Source organism: Trachurus japonicus, chromosome 3, assembly GCF_045865225.1.
Source record: "Trachurus japonicus isolate A0001 chromosome 3, Traja_1.0".
NCBI classification, from domain to species: Eukaryota; Metazoa; Chordata; class Actinopteri; order Carangiformes; family Carangidae; genus Trachurus; species Trachurus japonicus.
Genome location: NC_140909.1, coordinates 21,766,864 through 21,781,987, shown reverse-complemented (window position 1 = coordinate 21,781,987; position 15,124 = coordinate 21,766,864). Strand labels below are relative to the sequence as shown.

The 15,124-nt window shown below is 43.5% G+C and overlaps 1 protein-coding gene across 2 annotated transcripts in view; it reads left to right on the top strand.

Annotated features, from left to right (window-relative positions):
- The window catches only part of igf1rb (insulin-like growth factor 1b receptor), a 40,909-nt gene that overhangs the window by 23,773 nt on the left and 2,012 nt on the right, over positions 1-15,124 (top strand). The window contains exons 3-20 of one of the 2 annotated variants that reach the window (XM_085766613.1): positions 3,670-3,973; positions 4,343-4,479; positions 5,235-5,379; positions 6,784-6,992; positions 7,206-7,332; positions 7,770-8,005; positions 8,722-8,889; positions 8,985-9,192; positions 10,510-10,817; positions 10,919-11,052; positions 11,594-11,753; positions 11,842-11,941; positions 12,676-12,746; positions 12,865-13,094; positions 13,356-13,463; positions 13,949-14,111; positions 14,642-14,771; positions 14,902-15,036. In XM_085766613.1, the coding sequence (XP_085622739.1) occupies positions 3,670-3,973; positions 4,343-4,479; positions 5,235-5,379; positions 6,784-6,992; positions 7,206-7,332; positions 7,770-8,005; positions 8,722-8,889; positions 8,985-9,192; positions 10,510-10,817; positions 10,919-11,052; positions 11,594-11,753; positions 11,842-11,941; positions 12,676-12,746; positions 12,865-13,094; positions 13,356-13,463; positions 13,949-14,111; positions 14,642-14,771; positions 14,902-15,036 (3,073 nt within the window). The remainder of the gene's footprint in view (positions 1-3,669; positions 3,974-4,342; positions 4,480-5,234; positions 5,380-6,783; positions 6,993-7,205; positions 7,333-7,769; positions 8,006-8,721; positions 8,890-8,984; positions 9,193-10,509; positions 10,818-10,918; positions 11,053-11,593; positions 11,754-11,841; positions 11,942-12,675; positions 12,747-12,864; positions 13,095-13,355; positions 13,464-13,948; positions 14,112-14,641; positions 14,772-14,901; positions 15,037-15,124) is intronic. The other variant, XM_085766623.1, reaches the window with a different exon arrangement.

The window sequence follows — 15,124 nt, the reverse complement described above, 5'->3', positions numbered from 1 at the left end:
CTTCCTTCTACGTTTTTATTCCTCCTTTTCTGCAGTTCTTTCTCTTCTTCATTCAGCCTCTACACATTTTTGTCCACCTCCTTCCTCTCCGTCTCACTCCCTCATGCTGCAGTTCTGCATCAACCTGTCTCTGAGAGTGTAGTAAGGGGGAGAGGGAGGATAAAATCTGGGATCTATTATGTGGCAGGCGTCCAGTGGAGTGCTGAGGTACACTATGTACCCGTCCACCCCTCCACCTCTGACCACCCTGTACTGGTCATTGAGTGAGTGAGTGAGTGAGTGAGGAGGATCCAGACCAATAGCTCCAACCAGAGCCAAACTTCAGATGGAGATCATCTCCTACCTCCCCTCCAGCCCCAGGGCTGTACATTATCACATTGCAAAATTACACCTTTCCAACATAGCTCCAATCAGCCCATCGCCGAGGTCAGAGGGCGACACGGAGTCGGTGGGTGGCGGGGGCTCGGAGCAGAGAAAGAACATTCTGTGCCAGAGAAATGCAGCACTGGTTGTCTCCTGCTGAGCACGAACAGCCTGCTGAATGGCTGGTGGGACCACACAATCTGAAGTTTCTGATTGGCCTCCATGTCAGTCAGGAGGCGGGTTGGAAGGTCATCCCATGGTCACTGCCTGATGATGGGCTTTCTGTCATATGGGAACTAGATTTCTTCCTCTTTCAGTTTGCCCACCTGCTGCAAGTGGAAGAGTGAACAACTGACTCTGGCTGGCAGCACACAGATACATTTTGATTTCTTTTGTTTGTTTGTAAGTCTGCAATTGACATTACAATTAAGGATTTCCTGAGCATGTGTGCCGAATTGACGATTACGCAATATAAAGGTGTTTTTTTCCCTAGCCGCAGCATTTGGTCCAAAAAGTGACTGCGTGTGATTCTGATGCTCGGACAAATCAAAATCAGAAGCTGCCTAATTGCCAATTAGGTCTTCAACATATAAGCAGTAAGGACCTTAAATTCCTTTAATATAAATCAATCAAGAGTTTAAATGTGTACAATAGACTTATCATGTACACTGCAAAATGACTGGTGGAGTGTGGAAAGGTTCACAGTGGGGAGTCTCGAGTCTCAATAATGAGGGCAACTGCAGACAGGAAAACATCGACCCCTGGTAGCTCTTGTGGGGCTGGAGCTCAGATTGAAAACCCTGTGTTTATTTCTGTTAGTGGTGAACGATCTGCAAAGAAATCCTTTTGAGATTTTTTTTTGACCGATGATTACAACCGGGGAAAAAAAGTGATGATGTGAATTGTGTTGAGTCTTATACCAAATCAGCACGATCCCTTGTTTTTGGAGTATGATCATAGATTGGGGAATCCTTTGATTTGGATGTTTCACTTGGCCATATTGTGATTGGGATAATATTTATTTTAATTGTTCATCACTGCCACATCCCAAACAGTTGTCTCTGTGAGCACAAAAGGGTAAACATACGATCTCTTTGAGGTAATTAGTGGATTATTTAGCTGAGCTGCTGGCGCACACAACAGGCAAGATGTTTCCTGAAAAACATACGTGTAAGTGTAAGAGTTATAGCTGTAAAGATCAAAAGATCAAGCAGATGGTTTGGAAACATTTTGTTTTGTTTCAGACTTTGGGAATCCTTTCCCATACTAATTTGACATCTGTTTTATTTCCTTAAAATCAATATGTAGCTCATTCAACGCCATGTTGCCCATTTTGAATACAGCTACGAAACAAGACCAAGGTGTGAGTATGATGAGTGAAACATGGATTCTGGATAAACAGTCGATCTAAATTGGCGTAGTAACAGTAAGTATCTCCACTAGCCTTCTTGTGTTTGACACAGGTGGTGGAGGCTGCGTGTTGAAACGCGTTTCAGTGTTTTATCCTATAAACGACACATCATTTCCCATAACCTCACTTTGTTTGGTTTCTGTTTAAACACAGCCCTGGCCTAGCGGGGCAGATGACATAATCAAAATTACAGTTTAGTTGTTTTTTTGTTCAGATATCCCGGCCCCCTTTGTTTATGCCTTACAGGACTCTGTGCTCACTAACACACACAAATAATTTCAAGCAGTGATTTTCAGTGTTTCCATAGCAATTAGTGTTTGTTTCTGTGGCAGACAGTGTAAGCGCTTTGAAGGTCTCGAACGTTACTCTGCGTGGATCAGCTTTTGTGTTGTCAGTAAAGCTGGGTTAAGGGTGGATGCTAAACAGTTTTCTCTTTCTTTTTCAGTGACTATGCGGTGGTAATGGGCTAAATGGAGCCTCTATTGTTGGTATTTCCTCTGAGCTTTAGTTTAGTTCAAGGAGGTTCTCCACTCTCTGTTTGAAGGTGTGCGTCTACTAATGTAATTAGTGGCTTTAGGGTTGGTCTGTCTCTATCATGTTGAATTGAATCCGCGGAGACAAAAGCTGCCGCGAGGTGTGGCTCGCTTCCATACGCAGGTCAGTACGGTGTTTTCCTTTTGGAGCTCCTCAATCAGTTTTTCCTGTCATCAGTTACAGTATCCTTTTATTTAAGGGACACCACAGCAACTGGAAGGAGAGTTATTTGTAGCAGTGCTTGTTGGAAAACCCGGACCGGAGATGCTCTTGTCACTGTGGGAAGCTGGGATGAGCCTCACGCAGCACTACTGGGCTCAACACCAACAAATGTGTGTTAGACAAAATCCCTGACTTGTTGTTTGTTGGAACTGGTTTTGTAGCTACATTTACATGACAAAAAGAAACGTACACACAGAGTTGCAGGCTGCACGTGCAGCCTGTACGTCTTCTTCCCTGACTTTTTTTTGTTGTTGTTGTTGTGATTTACAAGCTGTAATCTTCAGTCATTACTCAGGATTGTTTCAGGACTGAAGCCAATAGCATCTTGCCAGAAGCTTCTTTAAACTGAGGACTGACTGGATGTGTTTGTTTGTTGCACTTTTATGTTTGCTAAAAGAGGGGAATGCCCCTTTTATTGTAAGTCTCTAAGATGAATGGAATAATAAATGGTGTCCATCAGAGCTCAAGGTGGTGTCTGCATTTGTCTTGTTTTTGCCTGACCAGAAAAAAATAGATTAAACGAAAATGCTGAGTTTAGAAATACATGCAACTAAGAAAAACAACAAACTCTCACATTTGAGAAGCAGGAATCACTGAATATTGTGCAGTTTTGTCTGAAATAGGCTGAAATTATCAACCACTTATCAACATATTCTATAACATAGTGCTGCATCATCATCACCATCATCATCCAAATGCCTCAGTGTTGACATTTGACATTCTGCATGTGAACCACATCTTTTAAAGGGTCAATCGCACCTGCCACAGCAGATCCAGACTGAAACGCTAAACTGATATTAAACAAAACCAGAGGGCTGAACTCATTTATTTCTACAAATGGATGGATTGTTGCTTGAACTTAAGTTTGTTGTATTGTTTCACCAGTGCACTGACAACAAAGTGTCTTGAAATCTCGAAACATTAAACATTCTGTCAAAGCTCTGGTGTGGAATATAATTTATTAATGTAAAGCTATTCATCTGATAAATTGCTTTAATATAGCTCATTAAGTGTGGTTTGTGCCACTTTAAAGTGTAAATACAAATATCACATAAGTGGATATTCTACCAGAGGAATCCAAATGAGATGACAGATCATATCCAACACTAACCCCCCCCCCCCTTCTGTCTCCCATCCAGAGTGCCCTGAGAAGTGTGGACGGCGAGCATGCACAGCGGACGGCGAGTGCTGCCACCCTCAGTGTCTAGGCAGCTGCACAGTCCCTGGTAGTGACACAGCATGTGCCGCATGCGTGCATTACTACCACCAAGGGCGCTGTGTGGCCGACTGCCCTCCCGGCACCTACAAATTTGAGGGCTGGCGCTGCATCAGCGCCGAGCTTTGCTCACAAGTCCACCTCCCCGAATTCGACAGCTTCATCATCCACGGCGACGAGTGCATGCCCGATTGCCCGTCTGGGTACACACGCACTGCACCCAACAGGTGAGCTGCAGTCTGCCGTGAGCTCGGCTGAAATGGAGCCGCAGGGTGGAGTTGCTCTTATTGTTGGCCTGACACCGATGCCAGTTCCACACCCTGCTATTAGTTTCTGTTCTGAAGTTTCATCAGGGTGAGAACAGTGTAAAACAACAGCCACGATAAAGGGCCATTAGTTTATATAATAAACGTTTCTGGTTAAATCTGGGAACCTCTCCTAGACATCATTTAGCTGTTCTTGTAAAACACTGACGTAAAATGTTTCAGGGACAGAAATAAAATCTAAAAGGTCAGGGGAGCACTTTAAGACTTCAACCAAACGGAGTGTCTGTGAAATGACATGGTCTCTCGATATCTCTTTCTGTCTGTCCCCAGTATGTTCTGTTCAGCCTGTGATGGTCTCTGTGATAAAGTATGTGAGGAGAAGGTCATCGACTCCATGGATGCTGCTCAGTCTCTCAAAGGCTGCACCGTTATCAAAGGCAACCTGCATATCAACATCCGCAGAGGCCGTAAGTTCTGCAACGTCCCACAACGCAACACGACAGCTGATGACTAACATTTCCAGGCTTCTTTTTCACCACTTCACTCCACCATGTCCTCCGACCTGTTAGTCACATACTGTTAAACCATCACTGAAGACAAAAGGAGATGATTCCACTTTTTCCTGCAATCAAGAAGAAATATATTTGTGCACATTACCACCGTCTTTGAGCATGTGGTGTTATAAAAATACAAACGTCTGATTTCCAGGAGAACATAATTGTCTGAAGAATGATTGTATCCACGTTGATTCTTAGATAAAAACATAATGATAATGAAGTTGTTCATCAGACACCACACAAAAGCAGTTTCTGTATTTGTGTTGTAAATGCATTGTCAGCATCCAAGCAGTCTGCAAAGAGAAGGAGCTGTGTAATTTCCAGGTGTTGCTCAGTAAATCACAATCAAGAAGCATAAGGCAAGAAGGAAAATGAATAAATGAGAGAAGTAAATGAGAGGGAAAATTGGGTGGTAGCTGGAAGAGGCAAATGAGGCAGGTAGTTTCCAGTAAAACACACCTCTAAAGAAATACGTCCAATGTACAAGTTCCTCAAGTTTTACGCAGCATACGATATAAAAGCGAGATTTACAGTTCAGTCCAACCACAGCGAACATGAACCCAGTTATGTCAGTAATAAAACCCGAGTGCATAAACACTACATAAATAGACTAATAGGGCAGGGTGGTGAATAAGTAATAACAAGAGTGCGTCTGTGTGTTTTAGACAACATGGTGGCAGAGCTGGAGAGTTTCACAGGTTTGATCCAGAGGGTGACGGGTTACGTGCGGATCAGACACTCCCACACCCTGAGCTCCCTGGCCTTCCTCCGCAGCCTCAGATACATCGATGGAGAAACCCTGTTGGACGAGTAGGATCACACACAAACACACAACACATTTAATCATGAACACACAGAGACACAAAACCCTCAGTTTGAACCCCAGCACAGCAGCTCACAGCTGAGATTGATGTCGGCTCCACTCCTCGGTCCTCTTACACAATGATGATTTATTCCAGTGGATGTTGGAACATTAAGGAATCTGATTTGTTGCTGCATCAATGTGAGGAGTGTAGTTTAGTTCAAGGAGTGTAGAGTTTTTCTTCTTCTAATGTGACAACAAGTCAAGGTTATCATTCAAATGTTGGCTGATGGGACAAAGATCGTGTTTTGACTGTCTAGCCCCGACTGGAGCTTATGTTTTGTTGGACAGACCTCATTGTTTTTATGTCTTTAACAGTAATATCCAAAATATATTTTAAAAAAAAAACTCACTCAAGAATTTTGTTTTTAACTGGAAAAGGAAAACAACTGACTGAACTGAAACCTAACCTTGAGTAGAGTTTCAAGGAAACTGGATGTCAGCATCACCCAGATTCCCTCAACAAAAATGTAAACAGATTTTAGCAAGGCTTTTGGATTACTGCAAAAAAAAATTAATAATAATGACAAGTTTTTTTTAGCATGACGATCTTCATAAATGAACACTGCTTTTATGTTTTTTAAAAGCCTTAATACAACCTCCAGCAGTTAATGTTAGGTTCCTCTCACAAGGTTAGTATTGGTTTGCAAGAGCACAATACAACAAGGCTGTGAAGGTGGTGGACTGGTGAGTAGATTGATTTTTCTTTAATAAAACAAAAACAAAAAAACATGCAGACGACCAGCAAAACTCAGGCCTCAGTGGACCTCTGTATCTTTCCAACTTCAGTGTACAAAACTCACAGAACCCACTTCACCAAATGAAGGTTTCATAGTCACTTGGTAATGTTCACTGGTTTATGCAGTGGGCTGATCGAAACCAAGTAGGTCATCTGGCTCACATCGCCCTCAGCCCGTGGTCCACAGCAGGACTGCATCTCTGCAGAGTTGTGTAATTGCAACTTCATGACATTTCATAACATTCTGAAGCAGCGGTGGCAGTAATTTTGTATATAGTGGAAACATTGACTTCCAACAGTCCAAGGAGAGGTTCTCAGGGCCGTAGAGTGGCCTTCACTCCCCGCTCTGTCTGTTTCTCCTTGAGCTCACAGGAATCTTATTGCCCCAAGGCCCACATTACAGCCATTCCTGGATGTCTGGGTGTTACCCAGTGACTCATAAAACTCCTCTCCACTCCTTCCCTCTCCTCATTGTCTTCCACTGAAATAAGTGTCCTTGATGGGAAAGTTAGCCTTCACCTTGGCATGACACTCTTGCAAACTATGGCAGAAACAGTGAATATAGAATCAACATACAACCATTCATTCATCTTCTCTTCTTTCTGCCCTGTAGCATGTATGCCTTCTCGGCATTCGACAACCAGCAGCTCCAGTATCTGTGGGACTGGAAGCAGCACAATCTCACCATCAAAACAGGAAAGCTGTTCTTCAGGGCCAACCCGAAGCTCTGCATGTCCGAGATCCGCAACATGTGGAACAAGACGGGCATCCAGGGCCGCTTTGATGAGAGCGATTTCCGAAACAACGGCGACCGTGCCAGCTGTAAGGGTCAAAAAAAAAAAAGCCACAGGAATTTAAATTGCTATCTCCAGTACATGTGCAGGACTTACTATAGTTTACTAGCAGTTTTCAAACGCCTACTCGTTCTCTGCACCATGTGTCTGTAGTTACTGCATCACCCCGTCAAAGAGACTAATTGTAACAGAAACATATTGAAATACTTTTGGTTTTAACTCTGCTCTGACTCTCTTCCAGGTGAAAGCACTATCCTAAAGTTTAAATCCAATAGCACCAGCAGTAAAAGGATCAAACTGACCTGGGAACGCTACCGGCCCCCCGACTACAGAGACCTCATCAGCTTTATCGTCTACTATAAGGAGGCGTAAGTATTTCAGTCATTAGCTTGCTCCGTCCCCAGGCTTCTGGCTCTAGCTGTGATAGGAACTGAGACATGATTCCTCCTCACTCATCAACTGATTTGAATAAAGGCAAAGAAAAAAAAAACGTTATCTTTGGGAACATCTCATCACATCGAAAAATACTTTTAATGCACAAGATAAAGAGTCTGGTAGAGTAAAAAATAAAAAAGTGTAAACTAAAGTCAAACTTCAAACAAAGAAGGAACACATGATTAAACCAGGCTTTTTATGTTTGTTTTCTGTCAGATATATTAATTTGAGGAAGGTCTTTTCTCAGGTTTATCTACAAACAGAAAGTGAGAATGGAATATTCAAGAATCAGAAAATATTCATCAGTCTCTATAGGAAGCTAAGAATTAGATTAATTGTTAACCTCTGATCCTGATCGTCTTCCTTCCAGGCCGTACCAGAACATCACCGAGTTTGAGGGGCAGGACGGCTGCGGCTCCAACAGCTGGAACATGGTGGACGTGGAGCTGAGCCCAGACAAGGACTCAGATCCCGGGGTTCTGCTGTCCAGCCTGAAGCCATGGACACAGTACGCTATCTTCGTCAAAGCTATCACGCTGATGGTGGAGGACAAGCACATGCCGACCGCCAAGAGCAGGGTGGTCTACATCCGCACAAGTCCCTCAGGTAGACAGGGTCATTTCCTTGGTCAAAGGTCATAGACTGTAGACTGACAATAAAAAAACTACATGTCATTATGATCCAAGAATGACTTTGCTAAATAACTGAAGGTTTTTATCATACATAATTGTAACTGTAACTTGAGGAAGGAGAGATGGACGGAAAGAGGTATCAAAGGTTAGATAGAGACCAGGGCTGATTGTAAAGGAGAGGCTCTTTAAAAATAAAATCATAAGAGTAATGGACATTAGTTTAAACTGTGATATTAACATCCACACTTAACGACAGGTGATGGTGATTCACATTGCTGCTTGCTTTTTCCAAACCAATGGGGGATTGTTCCATGATGACAGCGTGATAACATTTTCTGGATTTGATGCAGATGTACCGTACGGAGATGGAGAGGAAGGGAGTTTTTAAATAAACACAGCTGCAATTCAAAAAGACGAAAAACTGATTTGCAAAAACTATAATACAATTAGATGAAATGGAAGAGCGCTTTAAACAAACCCAGCTGCGCTGTAAAGACATAGCAGCGCCGTGATGTCAGCAAATCACATCTGCACTGGCAGACTTTGCATCCTACCCTGAAGGAGAGACGTTTCCTACAAATTGTTAGAAACCCGTTTTATCAAGCAGCCACATAGTGATGACACTGAGATCAGAATAATTTGTGATGTTTGTCTCTTCTCTCTCTCTCTCTCTCTCTCTCTCTCTCTCAGCTCCCTCCATGCCTCAGGATGTGCGAGCATACTCCAACTCCTCCACACAGCTGGTGGTGCGTTGGTCGCCCCCTGTCTCACCAAATGGAAACCAGACTTACTACCTGGTCAGATGGCAGCAACAAGCTGAGGACAGGGAGCTTTACCAGCACAACTACTGCTCTAAAGGTACACACACACACACACACACACACACACACACCTTAAGGACTCAAGTTGTTGAGGTTGTACTCATGAAACACATCCTCCTCTTCCTCCTGCAGAGTTGAAGATCCCCATAAGGATTGCTGCCATCGGTGTGGGAGACCAGGAGGAGGAGACGAAGCCCACTAAGCCAGATCCTGAGGGGGCAGATAAAGGTCCCTGTTGCCCCTGCCCCAAGTCTGTGGAGGACCTGGAGGCAGAAGCTGCCGACGCCTCCTACCGAAAAGTCTTTGAGAACTTCCTGCACAATTCAATATTTACACCAAGGTTAGTGACTCATCATCATCATCATCATTATTTCATTGTTTATCTTTGGTGTGGGCTGTGTGTCACTGTTCACCTTCATCTTTAACCCTTTGCTGTCTAAGACAAAGAGCTAGAAAGAATCTCATTAGAAAATAATTTTCTTCCGTCCGTGCCGTTGTTTTTGTAGTTTTTGGTATCAGTAGCGGTCTTTATGTGTATATATTATCTTTATGTAGTAAATGAAAGAAAACAACCCAGCCAAAATTGGAAGGAGGGAGAGGGGGGCAGACTGTCTATGGAGAGGAACAAACCAGTCTTGTCTTTTCTCATTACATTGTGTTCCTGCTACTGCCTGATTTAGGAAGTCAGTGTGCTTCATTGTGTTGCAGACATCTGCATCACATCTCCCTACAGACACACATGCACAGACACACAGACGCACAGAGTTCAGTCCAGTTGATGTTAATTAGCTCTCAGCGTGTTTTGCAGATGCAGGAGTGGCTGTGCTTAGCTCCAAAGGAGGAACAGAGGTTATCATGTTTCCTGCATTTTCCTCTCAGCTCCAGTACTTCAGACCACATCGACATGTGATCAAACATGTACACGATCCCTTTGTACATTTGGGTCTGTATCTGAATTCTGTTCCTGTGATTACAGATACAGACCACAGGCTGTTGTATCTGTTTGAAATAATTAGAGAGAGAAAGAAAGCGTATCTCCTTTTCCCCCTAAGAGACAAATATTAGAGGTTAATAAGTTAAAGGCAATGAAAGGATGTAGCTGGTCCATACTGGTTTCAGAGGAAACAAAACCTGGTGGAGGTAAAAAGAAGAAGAAGAAAAAAACAAAACGCTTCCATTAAACCAAATGTCATGAAATTGAACACACATGCTTGAGGAAGAACTTTGTAAACTTTTGTTGGACTGTGGTCAAATGTGGTAGCAGTGGGTGTGGCCACCCACTGGCATATACTGTATACTTTGCTTGTGAAAAGCTCATGTTCTATAAAACCAACTGAGCTGTTCAGTAATTTTATTTAGTATATGCCCACCAAGTTTCATCCCAGCTGCTGAAATCAAAGCCAAATGGCAACAAAAGTAAGGAAATCACTCAAAAGACTCAAAGCTGAGCAGAGAACAAGTTCCAGCTAATCTGGCATCAGTGTTGTAATGTTGCTGAGGAGCAAACGGCACAAAAGATCTCCTTGTGACAGTTTTGTGATTCATCCACCTTAACACACTAAACCTCTTCGTCTTGTTGACGTTACACATCCACTTGACTCTCCCTCGTTGCTGTCAGTGGTTAAATGATCATCTCTCCTTCCCCTCTTGTTTCCAGGCCACCAGATCGCCGTCGCCGAGATCTCTTCAACATCGCCAACGCCACTCACTCTCGTCACCACCGCCTGCACTCCAACAGCAGCACTGTCCCTCCTCTCCAGGCCGCTGGTAACAGCAGCACCACCGCTGACCGGGAGCCAGCAGAAAGAGAGTTTGAGTTCATTGAGCAAGCTGTGACGGAGCGGGAGCTGCAGATCTCCGGGCTCCAGCCGTTCACGGTTTACCGCATTGACGTTCACGCCTGCAATCGGCAGGTCCAACGCTGCAGCGCGGCAGAGTTCGTCTTCTCCAGAACCAAGCCCGCAGGTTCGAGGACCAGTTTAACTCTCAGCTTTCTCAGCTACATCTGTATGTTGCGACCTCAATATGTGGTCACCGTGGTAACCTTTTTTCCATGTGTTCTCCAGAAAAAGCTGATGACATCCCGGGCAAAGTAACCTGGGAGGGCCACGAGGACTGGGTGTTCTTGAACTGGCCGGAGCCCCCTCACCCCAACGGACTCATCCTCATGTATGAGATCAAGTTCCAACTGGCTACTGAGGTGAGACCACATCTGCATCCCCTCATTGAGAACCTGCTGATTATGTCAAAGACTCTGAAGTTAGAAAGTTAATTTAATTCATGTTTATTTAGATTTAGCTGGAAGATATTATCTATGTGGGCAGTCAACGTCTGAATGAAAAGTTGGTTGACCTAAGCAGCCTGTTGTTACGTTTGAGAAAAATCAATATCCTCTTCATTAACATGAGTATGAGTATCCTCACTAAATGAGTTTGATGTCGACTCAGAGGTAGAATCAAAATTAGCCTCTTGAATTTGCATTTTTTATTTACCCATTAGAGATAATTTAACATTTTTTGGCCATCTGATACATATCACATATCATATGATATAAAACAACATATTAACCCTGTAGAAACATAGTCATAGAGAGAAAAAGACAGGTAACTTATTATTTATTATCAGGCAGGGATAAGGTAGAATGACTTTGGTCAAATGGCCATTGTACATTCAGGATAAAAAACAAGGGATGTTGGATTCTCTGGTGGATTACAAAAATTCTTTATGTGTGTGTGTTTCAGGCCGAGAAGCATGAGTGTGTCTCTGGTCAGACGTATCAGGTCCAGCGTGGCGTTCGGCTGTCCAACCTCAGCCCAGGAAACTACTCAGTCAGAGTAAGAGCGACATCACTGGCAGGCAACGGCTCATGGACTCACAGTCTGGATCTCTATGTGGCTGAACGTAAGACAAACACTCTCAAGCATCATCATCGTCGCCATCTTTCTCTTTCACTGAAACGTTGTTCACACTTTACTGTTTCACCGCACAGGATATGAAAGCGCCCTTTACGCGATGATCTTCATTCCTGTTGCCATCATCATCTGCATCTGCTTCCTGGTCACAATGCTGGTGGTCCTCAACAAAAAAAGGTGTGTGAGTCTGTAGTTTTATGTGTGGAGCAAATGTTACTTTTGCTTTTTTTAATTTAGAGAACTTGTTCACATAAAACAACCAGAAACAAAACATCGGATGCAGACTACAACGTACCAGCTGGAGTCACAGAGCCAGGGCAAAATAGTACAACAGACCACCGTCGACCTACAGAGAAAATACAAGAAATGATGATCAAATGTCGCTTTTCTGTAAAGTACAGTAAATGATTGAACGTCTTACTAATAGTTGTTGTGGCTACACCATAACTCATCAACTACATTAACAACACACAAACCAAAGGAAAATGTTACTTCCAAAGCAGAATATCAAAGGCAGCTGTATGCAATATGCACTGATATGTTTTCATCCATATGTAGTCTCTGTGTGTAAGAAGTTTAAGATGACAAAAATGTGTCCATGTGATAAAAAAAATACCAGAAGACAGTTAAAAAATGAAGAAACAAGTTTACACAACAATTTAGGGGATAAAGAATTTTTTTTTTTAATTACAAATACATAATTTTTGATTATTCCAATCTGAGTCGTGAATATTGAAATGGTTCAGTATCAAAGTTGGCCAAGCTCTTTGTGAGTTAAAACTGTGCTACCGTATGTATGGTTATGTAGCCTGCAGGTCCCAAAGGTATAGTACAATGCTGTGTGTGCGTGTGTGTGTAAAGGTACATGAGAGTGTGTTTGTGTGTCGGTAAACGGTTTTTGTTTTTCTCAGGAACAGTGATCGTCTTGGAAATGGAGTCCTGTATGCCTCAGTTAATCCAGAGTACTTCAGCGCCGCAGAAAGTGGGTGAAATGTTACGGAGACAAATGTAGTTGTTGCCACGGTAACTGAAAATGTCAGCGCAGGTGTGACAATCTGTATTAATATGATTTTTTTTTTTCTTTTTCTCCCCCTGTGTAGTGTATGTACCAGATGAGTGGGAGGTGGCACGGGAGAAGATTGCCCTGAGTCGAGAGCTCGGCCAGGGGTCGTTTGGCATGGTGTACGAAGGCCTGGCGAAGGGCGTGGTCAAAGACGAACCAGAGACACGCGTGGCCATCAAGACTGTCAACGAGTCGGCCAGCATGAGGGAGAGAATCGAGTTTCTCAACGAAGCCTCCGTCATGAAGGAGTTCAACTGTCACCACGTGGTACGTACACGCTCAGACACACACACATTCAACCAAGGAAACAAGGTCGGAGGAGAGAGGAGGATATGAAATTGAACCATGCTGGATGCCCCTAAACTCTGTCCTCATTTCAGACTTTTAAACCACTGAACAATGACATATGTTTGAATCCATATTAGTCAGTGTGATAAACATAAACTGAAAGTTAGATCACTCCACAGGACAGAGTTTCGGAGACCACTCTTTTTCTCATTGGCGTTGTGTTCACTGTGTTTGTCGCAGGTTCGTCTCCTGGGAGTGGTCTCACAGGGTCAGCCCACCTTGGTCATCATGGAGCTGATGACACGAGGAGACCTGAAGAGTTACCTACGCTCCCTTCGACCTAAAGAGGTACTGCGCGCTCCTTTTTACTGTCAATAAACTGCGGACAGAGTTCCTGTTGGGTATAATGGGTTGTAGTAGGGGTGGTCCAGAAGGATTGAACATTATAGCTGGAGAATAAAAGGAAATGTCGGTATTAATGACCTTCTGTGCTTATATACGTATATATCTCAGGCTTTGAATCAGTGTGATGCAGCTTCTCACCTTTTGCTTGTTGTTTTCCTCCAGATGAAACTTCAGTCTGAACCTTATACAAAAAACTTTGGCAAATTCAGTCAGCTGCCTTTTCAACAGTCAACTTTAATGTGAAACAGCATAAAAATGAAAAAAATAAAAGACTCAATGGATTTATTGGGAAAAAGCTGCTGTATAGATTTCTTTATACTGCGCCATCTCACATAGATTACAACTCTAAGAAACTCTATATAACCTCTGGATCAGGACCCTATCCTACATGTAAAGCTTACTCTGTCCGTCTGTCTGTGTGTCTCCAGCAGCAATGGTCGAGCCTGTCTCTGCCCCCTCTAAAGAAGATGCTTCAGATGGCAGGGCAGATCGCTGACGGCATGGCTTACCTCAATGCCAACAAGTTTGTCCACAGAGATCTGGCGGCCAGGAACTGCATGGTTGCCGAGGACTTCACTGTCAAGATCGGAGGTAAATCACTGCGAAGGGGGGGCAAACATCACTGACGGCTAAGAGGCCAAAGTGAGGGGGAGTTAGGAGCACGCTCATTAGGTGCAAACAAGATGGTAGTTAGCATTAGCATGTTCTCATCTCAGAGTTGATGTAGTCCAACAAGTGTGTACGTACTTAACCACAGTGTTTCCAGGTTTACGTTATTTAAGAGACCGTGCATCTCTTTGAGTTCCAGAGGGTCTTGACCATTATGTAGAAAATCATCATTGCTGGTCTGTAACACCAGCTCAGAGGTCGCCAAGAGATTACACCATTATGCCTAAGTATATAATGTGAATAAACAGTCCCATGGCATATGGACCCCTCTACAAAAAATGAAAATAACATAGAAGTATGAAGAAATTGATTCCCAGCATTGAGTCAAATGCCAAAACTGTGCTCCATTTTTTTTGGATTAGTCAGAATAATTGTCTTCCAGTGCTGTGGATGTTTTTTGCAGCCATCATCACTGCTTCACTTTCTCCGTGTGTGTCTCTGTGTCTGGGTAGATTTTGGCATGACCAGAGATATCTATGAGACGGATTACTACCGCAAAGGCGGTAAGGGTTTGCTCCCCGTCCGCTGGATGTCACCCGAGTCTCTGAAGGACGGAGTCTTCACCACGAACTCGGATGTCTGGTGAGCAGACAAAACACAAAAACCAAACACATGTGGCAGCTTTTGTTTTTCTCGGTTTACTTCTCCTGATTATAATCGTTATAACGGAAAACTTCCTTGTGTAATCCTTGTGTCGTTTCATCTGTGGCAGGTCATTCGGGGTTGTGTTGTGGGAGATTGCCACTCTGGCAGAGCAGCCCTACCAGGGTCTGTCCAATGAGCAGGTGCTCCGCTTTGTCATGGAAGGAGGGCTGCTGGAGAAACCACAGAACTGTCCTGACATGCTGTAAGAGACAAACACACGCACACACAACTGTGCAGATTCACACACACCAGCAGACTGCAAGTGACAATAGATTCTCATCTTCTGTCTC